This window comes from Prunus avium, chromosome 6 (assembly GCF_965620075.1).
Source record: "Prunus avium chromosome 6, drPruAviu1.hap1.1, whole genome shotgun sequence".
NCBI lineage: Eukaryota > Viridiplantae > Streptophyta > Magnoliopsida > Rosales > Rosaceae > Prunus > Prunus avium.
In genome coordinates, this window is record NC_142289.1 from 28,804,843 (window position 1) to 28,821,900 (window position 17,058).

Below are 17,058 nucleotides of genomic sequence, written 5' to 3' on the forward strand. Positions count from 1 at the left end.
ATGTATTAGAAACCGACGTGGTAAGAAATTACAACGTCATACAATTGGATCCTCGTGACGTAGTGAAGGAATTAACCACGTCCTTTATTTTACAAAAAGCGACGTTGAAGATATAACCCACGTCGTTTCTTTTCCTGTCCACGCCTTCAATATAATTTTTAACGTCAGCCTTTAACAAAAGTAGTCGTGGGTAGGATTTGTTACGTCGGTATTCAGTAACATTGTGTCATTTTAAAATATTCAGACGTCCACTTTGTAGAAAAAGCGTCGTCTAACTTTGTCTAAAGGGCTTCTTTGTATAATTTAAACGACGATTCCCGCAAGAAACAGACGTGGAATATTTTTAAAAAGGCGTTGTTCTCCTACCTTGCGATGTGCATAATCATATAAGCGACGGTTTTTCCACATGTGTATCGTGGTTAATTAATTTTACGTTGGTGCCTGTGTGATTATTGACATGTAATATGCTTTAAACGTCCGTTCTTTTGTGTATGCGTCGTCTTTTACAAAGTAGACGTCGGTTTGTTTATTTGTTTAACATAGTATAAGTTAACCACGACGGTTTCTAGGTTATACAAGTCTGTATTCCTTCAATTAGGGACTTGGATAATTATTTGTACTTAGGTGCTTGTTTTGATCTTGACATGTAAGACTCTTTAGACGTTTGAGTTTTAATAAAACCGTCGTCTAATGTTGTCGAAGGTTTCATTTTACGCTATATATATAGTAATTAGATGTCGGTTTGTAATAATTTTTGACATTGAACGGTTTAACGACGTCAGGTATTAGCCATCATTGTTTTATATATCAAAAGATGTCAATTTCATGACGGTTTGAAAACCTTCTAGACGACGGTGGATTCCCGTCGTCTATTTCGATTTTTGTAGTAGTGAGAATATTCTATACAAAATATAATAAGTACTAAATATCATTCAAGCATAATAATCAATCTCAAAACATAAAATACTTATTCAACATCAAAAGAAAAACTCAATTCATGCATCCCACTCCTCATCACGAAACATAAAATGCTATAATTTTCAGTATTAATTTATGTATGGACTTGAGTGTTATTTATAGTTGGTTATTGTGTTGTTGGAAAAAAAAATCTTGTACAAAGAGAATTGCATACTGAAGGAGAGAGACGCTTCAACTTATGGAGAGAATTAAAATTGATGGAGATTATCGCATTAGAATATACTGATAGGTCCATTAATGTATTTATTTAGAAGAAAAAAGGAGGAAGTATCGTTTGTTTCAGTGGGGGGCTTTGAAGGCATGCTGTTTGTTTCAAAAATAAAAACCAAAACATGCGCATAGTCACCTCAGTTTTAAAAAAAAACACTTAACTAGATCAAACGACGTCGTTTCATTAAAACAAACCCTAACAAAAAAATTTCAAGCCAGGTCGTCTTCTTCCTCGCGCTCTGGCTTGCAGACAGTGGCACTTCTTTGCGCCTTCCATGCCTCGCCTTGCACGCCTTGCCATTCCTCACCATGCTAAGCAGACAACAAGCTAAACAATCATACGCCTAAGGCGATTTCCCTCCACCTCGCTCCGACGCACGCTTAGGCATGCCTTTGAAAACACTGGTTTCAAGTTCAACCATTGTGACTCTAGTTTACAGTGACAATTAATATGTACGCATGCGAAGCTTAAGCTGCCTCTATTTTTATAATGCAACAGACTTGTAACTGTACGTACCACTATACCACCATTTTTAGATAATTAAAAAAATTAATCACACGAATCATTGCGTAGTTGCAGAAACATACCAAAGTGTTAACACGATATATATATATTTACTATGAATAATGTGTGTTGATGCTCTTTTTGGGAGGGTCAACTTAGGTAGGAAAGTGTTAGGTTTTCAGCAAGGAATGAAGGTGTGAACCTTCGGTATATGGAAATCCTACAGAAGACAAGAAAAGGGGGAAGAAGCAATCATCAAGCTTCGGACACCAGTGTGGTGCCTACCGAAGGCTCTCCGATGCTTAAGTCAGCTATATAGGGAAGTGAATGTGAAAAAATAATTGCCCCTTTTACTTGGGCACTATTCCTTATTTATAGGGAAGTGAAAATGGAAGTTTTGCATAAAGTTTCGATGTGGGACTTTGTGCAAACTATTGTGGAGGTGACACGTGTCATAGCTCTAGTCTTTGTAGCCGAGAGCTTCGGCAGGTGTTTTACGGCTTTCGAAGGGGGCCTTCCTTCGGTAGGTTAAGAAGGGGATGATATCACTCGTCTTCTAAGGGCTTGCTTGTCTGCTTGTTTAGCATATTTCCCTTCCTGAGTGTCGGTCGCTTGATGCCGAATACGCTTGGTTGATTATGGTATAAACAACGTGGACAAGGAATACACCTTTTTTGATTCAAGCGATATTAGAGGAGGGGGAAAATCGAACTTAGGACTTCAAATGCACGAATAAATACTCTTAATCACTTAAACTACCATGAAATAAAAGCAAAGAAAGTTGAAGCATGCATAGAAGTTTGATTCTTTTAATATTTTAGAAATGTGAACAACTTACCCAAAGCAATAAACTGAACCAGTTTATCAAGAGTATTGTCATCAAATTAGCTTGTCGTGTTTTGTTTATTCAAATATACTCAACTTCATTCATCATGTAAGTGAGATAATGACATATCTACTAACACATTCTTTAATGAACAAATTTTATTATCGTAAGATTATTATTTATCAAACAATATACACCACGCTAACAGGGCCTAGTTGAGTGGAAGGCATTGACTCGACTAGCAGACCAGTAGTGTCAAGTTCGAATCTCCATAACAATAACTAATATCATTAAATTGCTATTTTGTTTACTTTGATCAAATACTGAATTTTAAGATGTTACCGTTTTAGAAATTAGAAAATGTTCGTTTTGTAAAATGACTTAGCAAGCTCTTAAATTTGGCTAACTAACTAAAAAAAAAATTTGGCTTAAGCTCAAATCGAACCAAACAGGCCAATAATGACTTTAGCTTGGATCGGCTTCACTCTTACCAAATGAATCCCCTTCTATAGTAATTATTGATTGTGATTTGGATGTGAAATTGATGTAAATGAGAGCTTGTTTAGCTTTGGAGTCCTATTTTCTGGTTGCTCTCCGTGTTTCAATGAAAAAACAGTGCAATACTTTTATAGAGCCAATTAATTTGGGCGTACATCATCTTTCACGATTCTATAGAATTTTTTTACAACTAAAGCAACTTTATTTTAACCAAAAATAATAAATTTATTTTATGAACTGTAAATGCCTGAAACCATTTTGTTTTTTATTCCTTTTGATTAGACGGAGGAGACATAAATACTCGAAGGCCCCTCCTTAATTAATAAAGCTTACTTTATGAACATGAAGATGCAAATATTTCGAGAATAAATATTTATTTCGTTAAAGCTTACTTTTTTTTTTTTTTTTTCCCAAAGTTAAAGCTTACTTTATTATAGCCACTTTGTCCTAATATTATTCCCCATGAAAAACTGTTTCGCCCATTGATAAAGAAGAACAAGAAAAGTGGCCCTAGATTAAAAGTTGTAAACCAAAAAGAATATATCACGCAATATTAGTGGTTTTTATTCTTTTTTTTTTTTGACAAAGCAATATTCTAAACTACTCTAATGTAAAGGAGAGGGGAATCGAAATCAGGTGCAACGAGGCTGGCATGAACTTTTCTTTGGGTATTTTTTTCATTTTCTCATCCTCCCCCACTGTATCCCTCTACTTCTCTCTAGAACCAATTTTTCCTTAAGAAAGACAGTGATCAATTACATTACTACTAACAACTGAATTCTTAAAGAAAAGAAAGAAAAAAACAAGAAATAACCATCTTATTGAACCATAGAACAAACCTGAAACAATATTCTTATCGAATGTAATTAAAAAAGAAAACTACATAAAGAAGAAGACGACGAAGATATGATGAAACCATAGGTCTAACACAATGCTTTAAAAAGAAAACAATTGAAAGCATAGGTCTAACACAAACCAAACTGACTGTAACTTCTCTCACACAATCCAAATAGGATGCATGTTTAATGCGAGGTCTGACTCTCTTCCGATATTTCGATACAGGTTTTTGCAGAAGAATTTTGTGTTTCATCTATCCCCTTGATTAATTTAGTTGAAGTTGATGCCCTTGAGGTCACGTCTGTGGAAGTAGAAGAATCATCTTTGGTACATTCGCCACGAGCCATGGCTACATTAAGCTGATGATCACCCATAGTAGGCGGATTAATCTGCTCAAAGGTTTTCTCACCAACAAGAATACTCACAACGTCTGCCATTCTTGGCCTTAGAGTAGGAGATATATTCGTGCACATCACGGCCAAGGTTAAGATGGTGATGGCTTGTTTTGCATCATAAATGCCAGACAAATTTTTATCCACCAAGTCCATGAGGCTTCCATTTTTATATGCAACATAAGCCTGCAGTAAAATGATGAGGGTTTAGAATTCAAAGTGTGCATGTTCACTTTAAAGTAGGAGATATTACAAAACACCGTACGTCCTATCAGTTTTGCTTACCATGTCCAAGAGATACTCACTCTCATGGTTAAATTTGTATCCTGCATTTTTCTTCCCACTAACAATTTCGAGTATAACCACCCCAAAACTGTAAACATCAACTTTGCTTGTTACAAATCCTTGAATTGCATACTCAGGTGCCATATGTCCGCTGCATCAACAACAATAAAGCATAAATTCATTTGCATAATGCACCCGTCATAGTATAAGTTGAATTTCATGGTATTATTTTATACAGTGTTTGTACACTTACTTTGGTGCTTCCACTTTGATGATCATAAGTTGTTCTTCCTCGGTATACAGGCTTGCCATTCCAAAGTCTGAGATCTTAGCATTAAGAGCTCCATCAAGGAGGATATTTTCAGCTTTGATATCCCTATGAACCATCTTGAGTCTAGGGTGCTCATGAAGATGATCTAAACCCCTTGCTATTCCCAGGCAAATGTTAAATCTAGTTTCCCAATTAAACTTCAATCTGGAGTTCGAGCCTGCAAGTCACATGAATGATGACCACTTTAGCATTCTATGCATATATTCCTCATGTTTAGTCTAAACCATAAACGACTTTGTTTTTGTCATAAACACTGTATCGACACAGAAAACACTAGTCACTACAACAGAAAAGCCCTTTCATGACATTTAATGACGCAGGTGTAACACCCCGACCCTAATTAAATTATCCATTCAATTATTTAATTAAATTTAAATATGAATTTTCAATTTTGCCCTCGGGTAGGGGTAATTTGGTAACTTTTTAATCCATAAGATTTGGGGGAAATGAGTGGCGCTTTTACGTATATCGTACCGAGATGAGTCCATAGACACATAGTGGGCTCAAATCGGAGTTGTAACGAGAAAGATACGATCAAAACACACGTAGTGGCAAAATTGTAATTTTTTCGAAATTGGGTTTTTAAAACAAAACATATATATCTCTCTCTCTCTCTCCCCTTTCGCGCATAGACCCCCCCCCCCCCCCCCCCTTCTCGTTTTTGTCCAGCCGGTGGCTCCAAGAGCAGCCACCGCCACTACTGGCCGCCACTTGGGGTGGCACCGGTCCCAAAAGGACCACCTCTCCTCCCTCTTCTAGCCCCGCCCCATCCCAGCTACCACCATCGTCGACACCCGCTGAATTTCGCAGAAAACCGGCCGGTTTTTGTGAGAAAACTTTCGGAGCTCTCTCGAACACCTCTGGCCACCATTTTCTTCGAACTTGGTATGTTTTCTCATCCTCTCTTTGTGATCAAGCTGCTGGTTGGGTAATTTAGGAGAAATTTCTGTGTTTTGAAATGATTTTAAGCGATGGAAGTTTTGGCCGGTTTTGACCCCCGATTCCGGCCACTTCTGGTGACTTTTTGGGGTAGGTCCAAGAACAAAAGTTGCTCCACTCTATGTGCTCTTCGTATAGGTATAAGTCTTGGCCGGAAATTGATTTGGACACCCACGCGTTGCCGGCGCGTGGGGAGCGCGTGGGCCACTTTTTGGCTGGTCTTAGGGTCCTAAAATAATCGTCATGTCATCCCGAGCACGACGGTATGCTTGGATATGAATTTGGTTATCGTTTGATCGTCGATTGGATATCGCATATTAGGCGTTATCCGGGTTCGACACGTTTGGACCGTTGGATTGACTCCATTTCAATATATGTTGATCTAGACATTCCTAGGATCGTGTAGGAATTTGCGGATCGTGAATTGGAGCCCCGAATGTTCTGATTCAATAACTTAAAGTTTGCGTTAAACGATAACCGTCCGATCGCAAGCGATCCGACCTTCCGATCCAAACCAAACTTGTAGGACGTGTATCCTAAACCTTGTGGAAACCTTAAGAACTTTCGGATCGTAAAATGAAGGTCGCGGGTCCCATGGGCCTGGTTGACCCAATTTGGAAAGTTTGATCGCCCGGTTGACCGAGCGTCTTCCGAGGCTATACCTTCATTCGAAACACGTAGTTGAACCTTAGGAACGTCTTGTTCCTCATGCTTACATGAAACTCGGGAATTAGGGTTTTAACTTAAAGTTCTCGTTCGAAGGTTTTTGTATTAATGTTGTGCTCGTATTTTGAAATAGGTACTCTGACCACGTGTACGCAGCAGGCGGGACCCTCTTAGGGTCAAGCAGCGTGGGACTACTTGTGAGTGGACTTTGTTTTGAAAGTGCATTGTTTTTATCGATTGAATTAATATGCATTAAAGATGGATTGTTCGGATTATGGGATTTATATGTATATATATAAGGTGTTATATATATATGTATTGCTTAAAAAGGTGGAATTTTGACTATTTTGATTTTGAGGATCTTGGTTGCTTTGAATATGGATTTATGTTTGAGAAATTTTCGATGCATATTATGATGAAGTATTTGGGAAAAATATTAATATGAGTTTGGGGTACTTTATTGATTGGTTATGTGAATAGGTGATTGCACTATGCTAAGTACCCTCCCTTGGTTGTTGTACCCACACGTGTTGTTGGATGATTCCGATGTGTGGGCATATATGGTTTGTTGTTAGTTCATCACACGCGGCGTTGGATGTTCCGGCGTGTGATGAAGTTGTCTGCGCACATAGGACTTAGTGATTCGTTTTGGCCACACGTGGCGTTGGAACTTCCGGCGTGTGTGCTATAGAGTGTTCGTCCCCCGATTGGACGGCTCATCCCTAGACGCAGGGTAGAAACTTGAAATCCTGCAGGCTAGCCAAACAATTCCCCTGTTGGATTGTTTTCCCCGATACTCAAGTTGGTGTGATACTTATATATATATATATATATATATATATATATATATATATATATATATATATATATATATATATATATTATAGAATACATTACCATAGTTTGGGATTTATATAACTTTTTATAATAATTTTATATATGGATAAATGTATTAGTGGAATACTTTAAAGACAGTCTTACATATGTCGTTTTCAGTCATTTCTTCGGGAACTTTGGATTGAAGTAAAAAGGTTTTGTTTTGGTTGGTATCATATATTCTTGGGAAAGTGAGAATACTTTGACTTTGAAATGCTTACGTAGATATGGTATCAAGTGCATGTTTTGGCATTATTTTGTAAATGGTGGGGTTAGTATATTGTTTTGCAAGATAAATCAAACTTTGTTTTTGTCCACTCACACATTTTCTGTTTTGCGCCCCCCAGATAGTAGTTGACTGAGCTGAGCAGCAGAGCCAAGCCCTGAGTTTCCAAACCTCGAGCTTCTATAGGATAAGTTTGGTTCGTTTATGTTTTGTTAAACTTTTTATTGTTTGAAAAATGAAATTCCTAGATTGCTTTGTTATTGCCCGTTCTAGGGTTTGATTTGAAAGGTCAGAGGCCTAGTTTGTAAACTGCTTGTTGGTTAACTTGTGCATGCTGCTAGTTGTGGATAAACTGTGATTTTAACAGGTTAAGAATTTGGGATTTGTCCATTTTTCAATGGGAGACTCTGCCGAAATTTCCGCAGAAAGTCTTGTTCTTTAGTAAATGGGCCATGCATCGGTAAGATGTCGGAAATACTACGGGATTCATCCCGGATTCCGAGGAATTCGGGGTGGGTTCTGTCAACGGGGTAAGCGTCGTAACATGCATTGTCGAATGGGGGGGTCATGGAAAGTTTTCTCAAAAGACAGACATCTGGTATGCATCACCTAATGGTATTTTGATGGTATTTCAATGACAAGTGAGTATTGGATCTTATTTCTTAATATAAAAGCAATACACGATATGAAGAGGAAAATGTTGGCTAAGCTAATATGAATGTAAGTATCTCTATTTGTACACAAAAGGAGGAAGTATACTGCTCCTATAATATAGAATAAAACAATTTGATGTTGTGCTTGAAGAATTAGAAAAGGGAGGAGAAAAGATGAATTACCAAAAAAAGCGTCTGCAATGGACAGGTTTGGCATATATTCATAGATGAGCAAATGCAACCCTTCTCCAAAATAACCATCCAACAATTGAACAAGGTTCTCATGCCTCAATGACTTTAAGGTATAGAATTCATTTAAGAACTCCTCAACTTTTTCTTTTGAGTGAGTAGAGAGTCTTTTAACAGCTACAGTAGTTTGACCACCTTCCAGTTCAGCCTGCATCAACACAATAGACTAATGTTATATATCTGAACAAATTTGCTACATTCAAAAGCTACCCCACCCTAATATCAAATTTCTACCACAAATTAAGTTCACAGTGTAAAAGTATACCTTATAAACCCTTCCAAAATGCCCTCTACCGATCTCCATTTTGCTGCTAAACTTTCGAGTTGCACCTATTAATTCTTGAAGGGTAACATGTTTATCTTGGCCTATCTGTATTTCTGTTCCGGGAAAAATCAAAGTTGACATGTTAACTGGGAAATAAGAATTCTTGAAAAAGGGCATGGTGCAGTATAGTTGTAGCTTCACTCACCTCTCAACTCTCTTTTCCCCAGCCAGCCCATTTTCCACACGAAAGCTAATAGAAGCAATAGAACGACTACACTTGAAGGTAGAGTAATAATCAAAGCTTTCTTCAATGCAGAGCTTTGGGGAACTTCGAAGTGATATTTCATCGAAGGAGGGGATAACAGCAAGAGAAAAGTCAAACTTCTTTAAAGGATTGTCAAATTAATTCAGTACATATGCAGTCTAACAAGATTAATCTAATTAACTGAAATGAAAACTGCCTGCCTGCATGATGACCATATAAGCCAAGGGGTTCAAGTGTAGCTTGGAACCAACCAGAAGAAACTAAAGTCATAGCCTTTTAAATCACCTGGAGTTATGGAAATAGCAGAAATGAGAGGTCCATTCAAAATAGGCGGGTCGTCTACACATCCCTTTCCAGCCCAGTAGAAGGAAATCTCCAATACACTATCATTAACATCAGCTTCGAAAGATCTGGTTTGAGGTCCATCTGGACCCTTTGCCTCTTTTGCAATGTCGAAATTCATTAGCGTTCTATTATCCTACAACAAACGCTTCTTTTAACACTAGCAGACAGTAAATATGTGCAGGAACAAAACTAGTTGGACCCATTCTTTGTATTATTGCTCTTATATATGGGTCACACCTCTATTATAATGATGGTACTCAATTTAGTGACAAATAATAGGATTAATTGAATGACATCAGCTCTTACCTGGATATAAACGTCAAATGCCCGTCTCTTTAGTATACTATATGATTCCTTCTCCCTGAATACTATTTCAGCAAAGTGAAGGGTCACATTATATTTGCCTTTGTGTAAGCAAGCATAATAACTTAGGAAGACAGGGGCAATCCGAGCATTTAAATATAAGTCTGCGTCAGGAACATGAATTCCACATGGCTGGTTCTGTATGAAATTACTAGAATTGGACTCCGGTGATAAGAAGTCTCCAGAAAGGCTATAACCCCAGGTTTTGGATGGACTAATATAATAGAATGAAGTTGAGTTGTCTGCTTCATAATACTTGTCACCAACAGTTAATCCCTCACCACCACAATTTATAAACAAGGAACGAGCTGCAAATGTTAGTCACAAAGGGATAGATTAGATAAAATAAAGTGCTAAATAGGTACTCATTACACTGTGACTACCAGTTTTCTTTTATAGATTGATACTCATACTCTCTTATCATGCTTACGTAACCAACCATTTAAAAATTCATCCCTTGGAAGAATAATAATTCCTCACCAGACAAAATGATATACGTGTCAAGTATTTAACGGTGCTGTTTTTTTATTTTTTTATATATTTACAGTTTTACATATTCTATTGCCAATTTTCAATCAGGTATAAAGTTATGTGTAATTGTATACATGTCTGAAGAACCAACCAAACTCACATTTAGATTTTCGTCCAGGACAATGCTTGTGCATGCGTTTCTTTGGATCCCTGAATAAACCACCAAATTTGTAAGAAATGGCCCTTGGCTTTTCTTATACTAGGACAGATAAAAATATTAACATACACAAATAGTTGATCTGGATGGGTTGAACTGCTGCAGCAGGAAAACAAGTTCCTGAAATGTATGGAAAACGATCTCATCATAATTCCACATGCAACTAGATTGGTAACAATAGAAAAAGAAAATTAATGCCAATTCTTACAGATGATTTCGCTTATCGTCTGGCACTACGAAGCTAACTTCGGAAAAGTTATTGTACGACAGATCCCTAAAAAGACATATGGTCAAATTTCATAGCTAATGGAATGTGGGAACATAATAAGCTCCTAGAAAATGATGGTGGCTTAGATAAGGATTTTTCTTTTCCATACAATTAAGCATTCCGGTGTCAAATCTAAGTAGCTGTCTGATGAAGGAAGTGTTTTAGTATCTAAATTACTGCATGAAACTTTTTGTAGAATGATAATTTCACAACAACTATTCATATAAATATTTCATTGCATGGATATGATTGAAGCTAAGAAGACACTCAAATATCAGCTCAAAATTAATACAGAATTCAAATAGCGCCTTTTTTGGTCTTAATCAATGTTAAAAGTAATGCATATTAGTTGTATCTTTTCCTACAGGTTTCTTATGAAGAGTTGTATCTCTTTACTATATGAGAAGTTGTATCTTTTAGATATCAAAAGTTGCATCTGTATCTCTTGGAATTAATTCAAGAGTTGTGTCTTATTATGCAAAGGTGTAAATGTAATTATAAATAGCCAATGTTATGGCTGCTGATATATTGAAGAAGTTAATAAAAATCAGTTTGTATAATTCTCTGTTTTTACAAATACTCTCTGCCTTACTTCATATTTCCATCATATTCTTCAGTTTTGTGATCATTCCCCCTACAAATTTGGTACCAGAGCAGTATTTGATCTTATCGCTACCGCTGTGATTAGCAATGGCATCAAGTTCAAATTCATCTACCATTGGGAATATCCAGAATCTAATGCCTATTTTTGATGGTGAGAATTATGAGTATTGGAGCGTTCAAATGAAGACTCTGTTTATCTCCCAGGATCTTTGGGATATTGTAGAAGATGGGTATGAGGAACAAGAAACTTCAAAAGCAGGAAAGGAAACACAAGAAAAGCAGCAGGTTTACAAGGAAAATAAGAAAAAAGATGCCAAGGCGTTGTTTCTAATTCAACAAGGAGTAAGCAAAAATCTCTTTCCAAGATTACTTTCAGCAACAACATCAAAGAAGGCTTGGGAAATTCTCAAAATTGAGTTCAAAGGTTCAGAAAAAGTGATCTCCATCAAACTGCAATCCTTATGGCGGGAATTTGATAACTTACTTATGAAAGACAATGAATTCATTCAAGCATTCTTCACAAAGGTTTCTGGGATTGTGAACCAAATCAGATGTTATGGGGACACAATTTCAGACAAGAAAATTGTAGAGAAAACTTTACGAAGTCTACCGCCAAAATATGATCATGTCGCTGCTGCAATAGAAGAATCAAAAGATTTATCTACACTTTCTTTACATGAATTAATTGGTTCATTGGAAGCACATGAAAAAAGAATCAACAGATCCACAGAACAATCAGTGGAGCAAGCTTTCCAGTCCAAGGTGAATTCGAAGGCGAAAGAAGACAGACAAAAAGGAGGACAATTCTAGAAATCTCAAAATGAGAGAAACAAAAAAATTGGGCGTAGAAACTCCAACAAAGGAGGCAACAGTTTCAATAATCAACAACAAAGCAGCAGTCCCAATCATCAACAAGGAAGCAGCAGTTCCAATAATCAACAAGGAAGCAGCAATTCAAATAATCAAAATGGAAGATCATCCCTTCAATGCTATGTTTGCAACAAATATGGGCATAAAAGTGCAGATTGCTGATACAAATGTACTCGGTGCAGGATACCCAACCATTCACAAAGAGACTGCAGATATCAGAAAAGCAATGAAGTAAATTTAACGTAGAAAAATGACTCTCAAGAGCAATTATTTTATACATGTTTCAGTTCTCATCAAGATTCACAAGATGTTTGGTACGTGGATAGCGGATGCAGTAATCATATGACAGGAAATAAGCAATGCTTTGTCAAGTTAGAAGAAAAAGTGAATTCACAAGTCAAGCTTGGTAATGGAAAACTACACAACGTGGAAGGCAAGGGTATCATTTCAGTGCAAACAAAAGGAGGTACTTCAAAACTTATCTATGATGTGCTATATGTTCCTAATTTGGCTCAAAATTTACTAAGTGTTGGACAACTTTTGCAAAGAGGATTCTTGGTGAAATTTGAAGATGATTGTTGTGTTATTTCTGATAAAAAGAATAATACTCTGGTGGCAAAGATTAAAATGACAACAAACAAAGTTTTTCCGCTGTTGATGACATCAAAGGAAAACTTTGCTTTGGAAGCAGAGAAAGTTGATGGATCGTTGTTATGACATCTAAGATATGGGCATTTGAATCAAAGAAGCCTGCAACTGTTACACCAGAAAAATATGGTGGTTGGACTTCCGTCTATTCACTCTGAAAAGGAAATTTGTGAAGGCTGTATTTTTGGAAAATTCCATCGGTTACCATTCTCACAATCATCTTGGAGAGCAAAAGCCCCTCTTGAATTGGTACATGCAGATATTTGCGGACCAACTCGTACACCATCCTTCAATAACAAAAGGTACTTCATTCTATTCATAGATGATTTCTCCAGGATGATGTGGGTATATTTCTTATAACAAAAGTCAGAAGCATTTTCTGTTTTCAAGCAATTTAAAGCTTTTGGAGAAAATCTGTCACATCCCGGATCGGCTCTGCCGTAGCACGATATTGTCCGCTTTGGGCCCCCCTCTTTGGCCCTCACGGTTTTGTTTCTGGGAGCTCACGACCAACTTCCCAGTGGGTCACCCATCATGGGATTGCTCTCACCCCCAACTCGCTTAACTTCGGAGTTCCTACAACTCCGAAGCCAGTGAGCTCCCAAAAGGCCTCGTGCTAGATTGATGCGGGCATGTGCATATAAGGCACATCAACCCCCTCTCCGTTGGTCAAAGTGGGATCTTACAATCCACCCCCCTTAAGGGCCCGACGTCCTCGTCGGCACACTTGCACCACACGGCAGAGTGGCTCTGATACCAAATTGTCACATCCCGGATCGGCTCTGCCGTAGCACGATATTGTCCGCTTTGGGCCCCCCCTCTCTAGCCTTCACGGTTTTGTTTCTAGGAGCTCACGACCAACTTCCCAGTGGGTCACCCATCCTGGGATTGCTCTTGCCCCCAACTCGCTTAACTTCGGAGTTCCTACAACTCCGAAGCCAGTGAGCTCCCAAAAGGCCTCGTGCTAGATTGATGCGGACATGTACATATAAGGCACATTAACCCCCTCTCCGTTGGTCAAAGTGGGATCTTACAAAATCAGAGTGGTCACAATATGAAGGTGTTAAGAACAGATCATGGTGGAGAGTTTACATCAAATGAATTTTCTGAATATTGCAAAAGCAATGGTATTAAAAGAGAGTTGACAGCAAGGTACACCACACAGCAAAACGGAGTTGCCGAACGAAGAAATCGAACCATTGTTGAGATGACAAGAAGCATGTTGAAGGTAAAGGGTCTGCCGAATGCATTTTGGGCTGAAGCAATTCATACAGCAGTGTTTATTCTTAATCGGTCTCCAACCAAGGCAGTCAAAGATAAGACTCCTTTTGAAGCATGGCATCGTTTTAAACCAAAGGTGGATTTCTTCAAGATTTTTGGCAGCATTGCATATGCACATATCCCTTCTCAAAAGAGAGAAAAATTTGATGAGAAAGGTGAGAAAAATATTTTTGTGGGATATAGTGATCAGTCCAAAGCATACAGATTAATTGATCCAAGAACCAATAGTTTGGTAATTTCTAGAGATGTTATTTTTTATGAACTCAAAGCTTAGAAATGAGAGAATGATGATATTGAAGTGCCAAGATTTTTTGAGGAACTAGATTCATCAAATTCAGAAGAAACTCAGATGCTTCAAAGTCCAATATCAAGTACAAGAACACATTCCTCCAGTTCTAGTTCCTCTAAAAGATCATCACCTTCAAGCGCAAGGCCAATCGAGAAAATATGTTTAATGGAGGATCTATATGAGTCCACTAATGAAATTGTTTTGAGTGCTATTGAACCTCAAAAATTCGAGGATGTTGTAAAAGAAAATATTTGGCAAGATGCAATGGATGAGGAAATAAGAGTTATATCAAGAAAAATAGAACATGGGAACTTGTTGATCGACCCAAATCAAAAGATATCATTGGACTTAAATGGGTCTACAAGACAAAGTTTAATGAAGATGGCTCAATCCAAAAGCATAAGGCTCGCTTGGTTGCAAAAGGATATTCTCAACATCCAGGAATTGATTTTAATGAGATGTTTGCTCCAATAGTTCGAATGGAAACTATAAGAACTGTTTTGGCTTTGGCTACACAACTGAAGACAAAGGTTTATCAATTGGATGTCAAATCTGCATTTTTAAATGGAGAACTTGAAGAAGAGGTTTATGTGAAGCAACCTCAAGGTTATGTTGAGAAAGGGAGGGAAGATAAAGTTTATCGCCTCCGTAAAGCCTTATATGGCTTAAAACAAGCGCCAAGAGCCTGGAACAACAAAATTGATCACTATTTTCAGCAAAATGGATTTACAAGAAGCTTAAGTGAGCCATCACTTTATCTCAAGAAAGAAGGTACACATGATTTTCTGATTTTTTGCCTCTATGTTGATGATTTGATTTATACAAGCACAAATCCAAGGTTGGCATAATGAGATGACGGATCTGGGTACTATGAGATATTTTCTTGGTATACAGGTTCAACAATCAGATGATGGGATATTTATTTCTCAAGAGAAGTATGCTGAAAATCTGTTGAAAAAATTCAATATGTTGAAGAGCAAACCAATGGATACTCCAATGGCAATTAATTTGAAGCTTACAAGTAATGATGGAGCACCTAAGTTTGATGCATCCATATATCGAAGTGTGGTTGGTTCATTAATTTATCTTACAAATACAAGGCCAGATATTGTTCATGTCATAAGTGTGGTATCTAGATTCATGAGTGATCCAAGTAATCACCATTTTTCTAGTAAAAAGAATATTCAGATACATACAAGGAACCAAGGGATATGGTATTAGATATACACAAGAGAAGGAAGCATAGTTAGTTGGCTACACAGACAGTGACTGGGCAGGTGCAATTGATGATAGAAAGAGCACCTTTGGACATGTGTTTTTCTTAGGAAACAAAGCTTTATCATGGTCATCAAAGAAGAAAAGTACTGTGGCACTATCATCAGCAAAAGCTGAATACATTTCAGCCACAAGTACAACATGTGAAGCAGTTTGGTTACGAAGAATTCTGGTAGATCTTCATCAAATTCAAAAATCACCAACTGATATTTATTGTGATAACATGTCCACAATTGCAATGACAAAGAATCCCGTTTTTCATAGCAGGTCAAAACACATTTAGCTTCGTCATCATTTTATCAGAAAATTGGTTGAAGACAAAGAGATCGAATTAAAGTTTTGTGGCACTGATGAACAGATTGCAGATGTTTTCACCAAAGCACTTCCTAGAGAGAAGTTTTATTTCTTCCGAGATAAATTAAGTGTGCAGGACAAATGCATTAAGGGGAGTGTTAAAAGTAATGCATATTAGTTGTATCTTTTCCTACAGGTTTCTTATGAAAAGTTGTATGTCTTTACTATATGAGAAGTTGTATCTTTTAGATATCAAAAGTTGCATCTGTATCTCTTGGAATTAATTCAAGAGTTGTGTCTTATTATGTAAAGGTGTAAATGTAATTATAAATAGCCAATGTAATGGGCTGTTGATATATCGAAAAAGTTAATAAAAATCAGTTTGTATAATTCTCTGTTTTTACAAATACTCTCTACCTTACTTTATATTTCCATCCTATTCTACAGTTTTGTGATCATTCCCCCAACAATCAAGTGCACAATGGCTTTAAGAAACCAGCATTACTACTGACAACTGTCACTAAGAAAGATAACTACGATGCTACCAACAATTCCTCATTATAGAGAGTACTTCCTAGATAGTTTCCTTTTATTTGCTAGGGTGTTGCATGGTTCTTTCATATATGTATGCGCACACAAGGTTTACTACCGCATGTAAACAACCAGACTGATACATACTCTGTCCAACCGAAGGTCAATCCAGTATATTTGAATTTGCCATCAATTGCAGGTTCAAAAAGCAACGATCCTAATTCTAAGAAATCTCAAAAGTTAAAGTTCCACTTAGTGAACTTGAGTCATAAACAACATTAAACTGGTCTTACTTTAATCCCAAAGGTGTTAAAGGAAATTATGAGATACTAAGCTTTCGGACAATCATTGTTAAATAAAGATCAATTATCAAGATACCAAGCTTTCGGACTTACTTGACAGCCAATGCATGAAGATAAAAATAGCTGTACATAGTTTAAGAATTTGAATATAGAAGCTTACAATCTAGTCTTGACTTCACCAACCCAATCAGGGATTGTGTCATTAAGTTTATTTTTTGCCAGGGACCTGAGGAGAGAGAAAGTTAATAATAGAATACTAACATCAACAAGAGTTCGGTTGTCTTTTGTGTAGCAAAAACA

General features: G+C 37.2%; 2 protein-coding genes across 2 annotated transcripts; one reads left to right on the forward strand and one right to left on the reverse strand.

Annotated features, from left to right (window-relative positions):
* Positions 1-3,814: 3,814 nt before the first annotated feature.
* LOC110763313 (cold-responsive protein kinase 1-like) lies at positions 3,815-9,419 on the reverse strand. Its single transcript, XM_088255311.1, has 7 exons — positions 9,202-9,419; positions 8,942-9,064; positions 8,737-8,849; positions 8,406-8,619; positions 4,785-5,019; positions 4,532-4,682; positions 3,815-4,432 (listed from the first exon to the last, which is right to left on the reverse strand). Exons 1-7 carry the CDS (start codon positions 9,269-9,271, stop codon positions 4,040-4,042), a joined length of 1,299 nt encoding a protein of 432 aa, XP_088111437.1. The 5' UTR covers positions 9,272-9,419; the 3' UTR covers positions 3,815-4,039.
* Positions 9,420-11,355: 1,936 nt separating this feature from the next.
* Positions 11,356-12,078, forward strand: LOC148293986 (uncharacterized). The gene has a single exon (XM_088254673.1). The coding sequence runs from the start codon at positions 11,356-11,358 to the stop codon at positions 12,076-12,078; it is 723 nt and encodes a 240-aa protein (XP_088110799.1).
* The last annotated feature ends 4,980 nt before the right edge of the window (positions 12,079-17,058 follow it).

What these genes read in the sequence shown, in the direction of transcription:
- LOC110763313 (XM_088255311.1), bottom strand. Translation starts at nt 9,271, where the DNA reads ATGACTTTAGTTTCTTCTGGTTGGTTCCAAGCTACACTTGAACCCCTT. An exon ending in GGGGAAAAGAGAGTTGAGAG is followed by an intron (nt 8,850 to 8,941) that starts GTGAGTGAAGCT and finishes TTCCCGGAACAG; the next exon opens with AAATACAGATAGGCCAAGAT. An exon ending in ATTTTGGAAGGGTTTATAAG is followed by an intron (nt 8,620 to 8,736) that starts GTATACTTTTAC and finishes GTGTTGATGCAG; the next exon opens with GCTGAACTGGAAGGTGGTCA.
- LOC148293986 (XM_088254673.1), top strand. Translation starts at nt 11,356, where the DNA reads ATGGCATCAAGTTCAAATTCATCTACCATTGGGAATATCCAGAATCTA.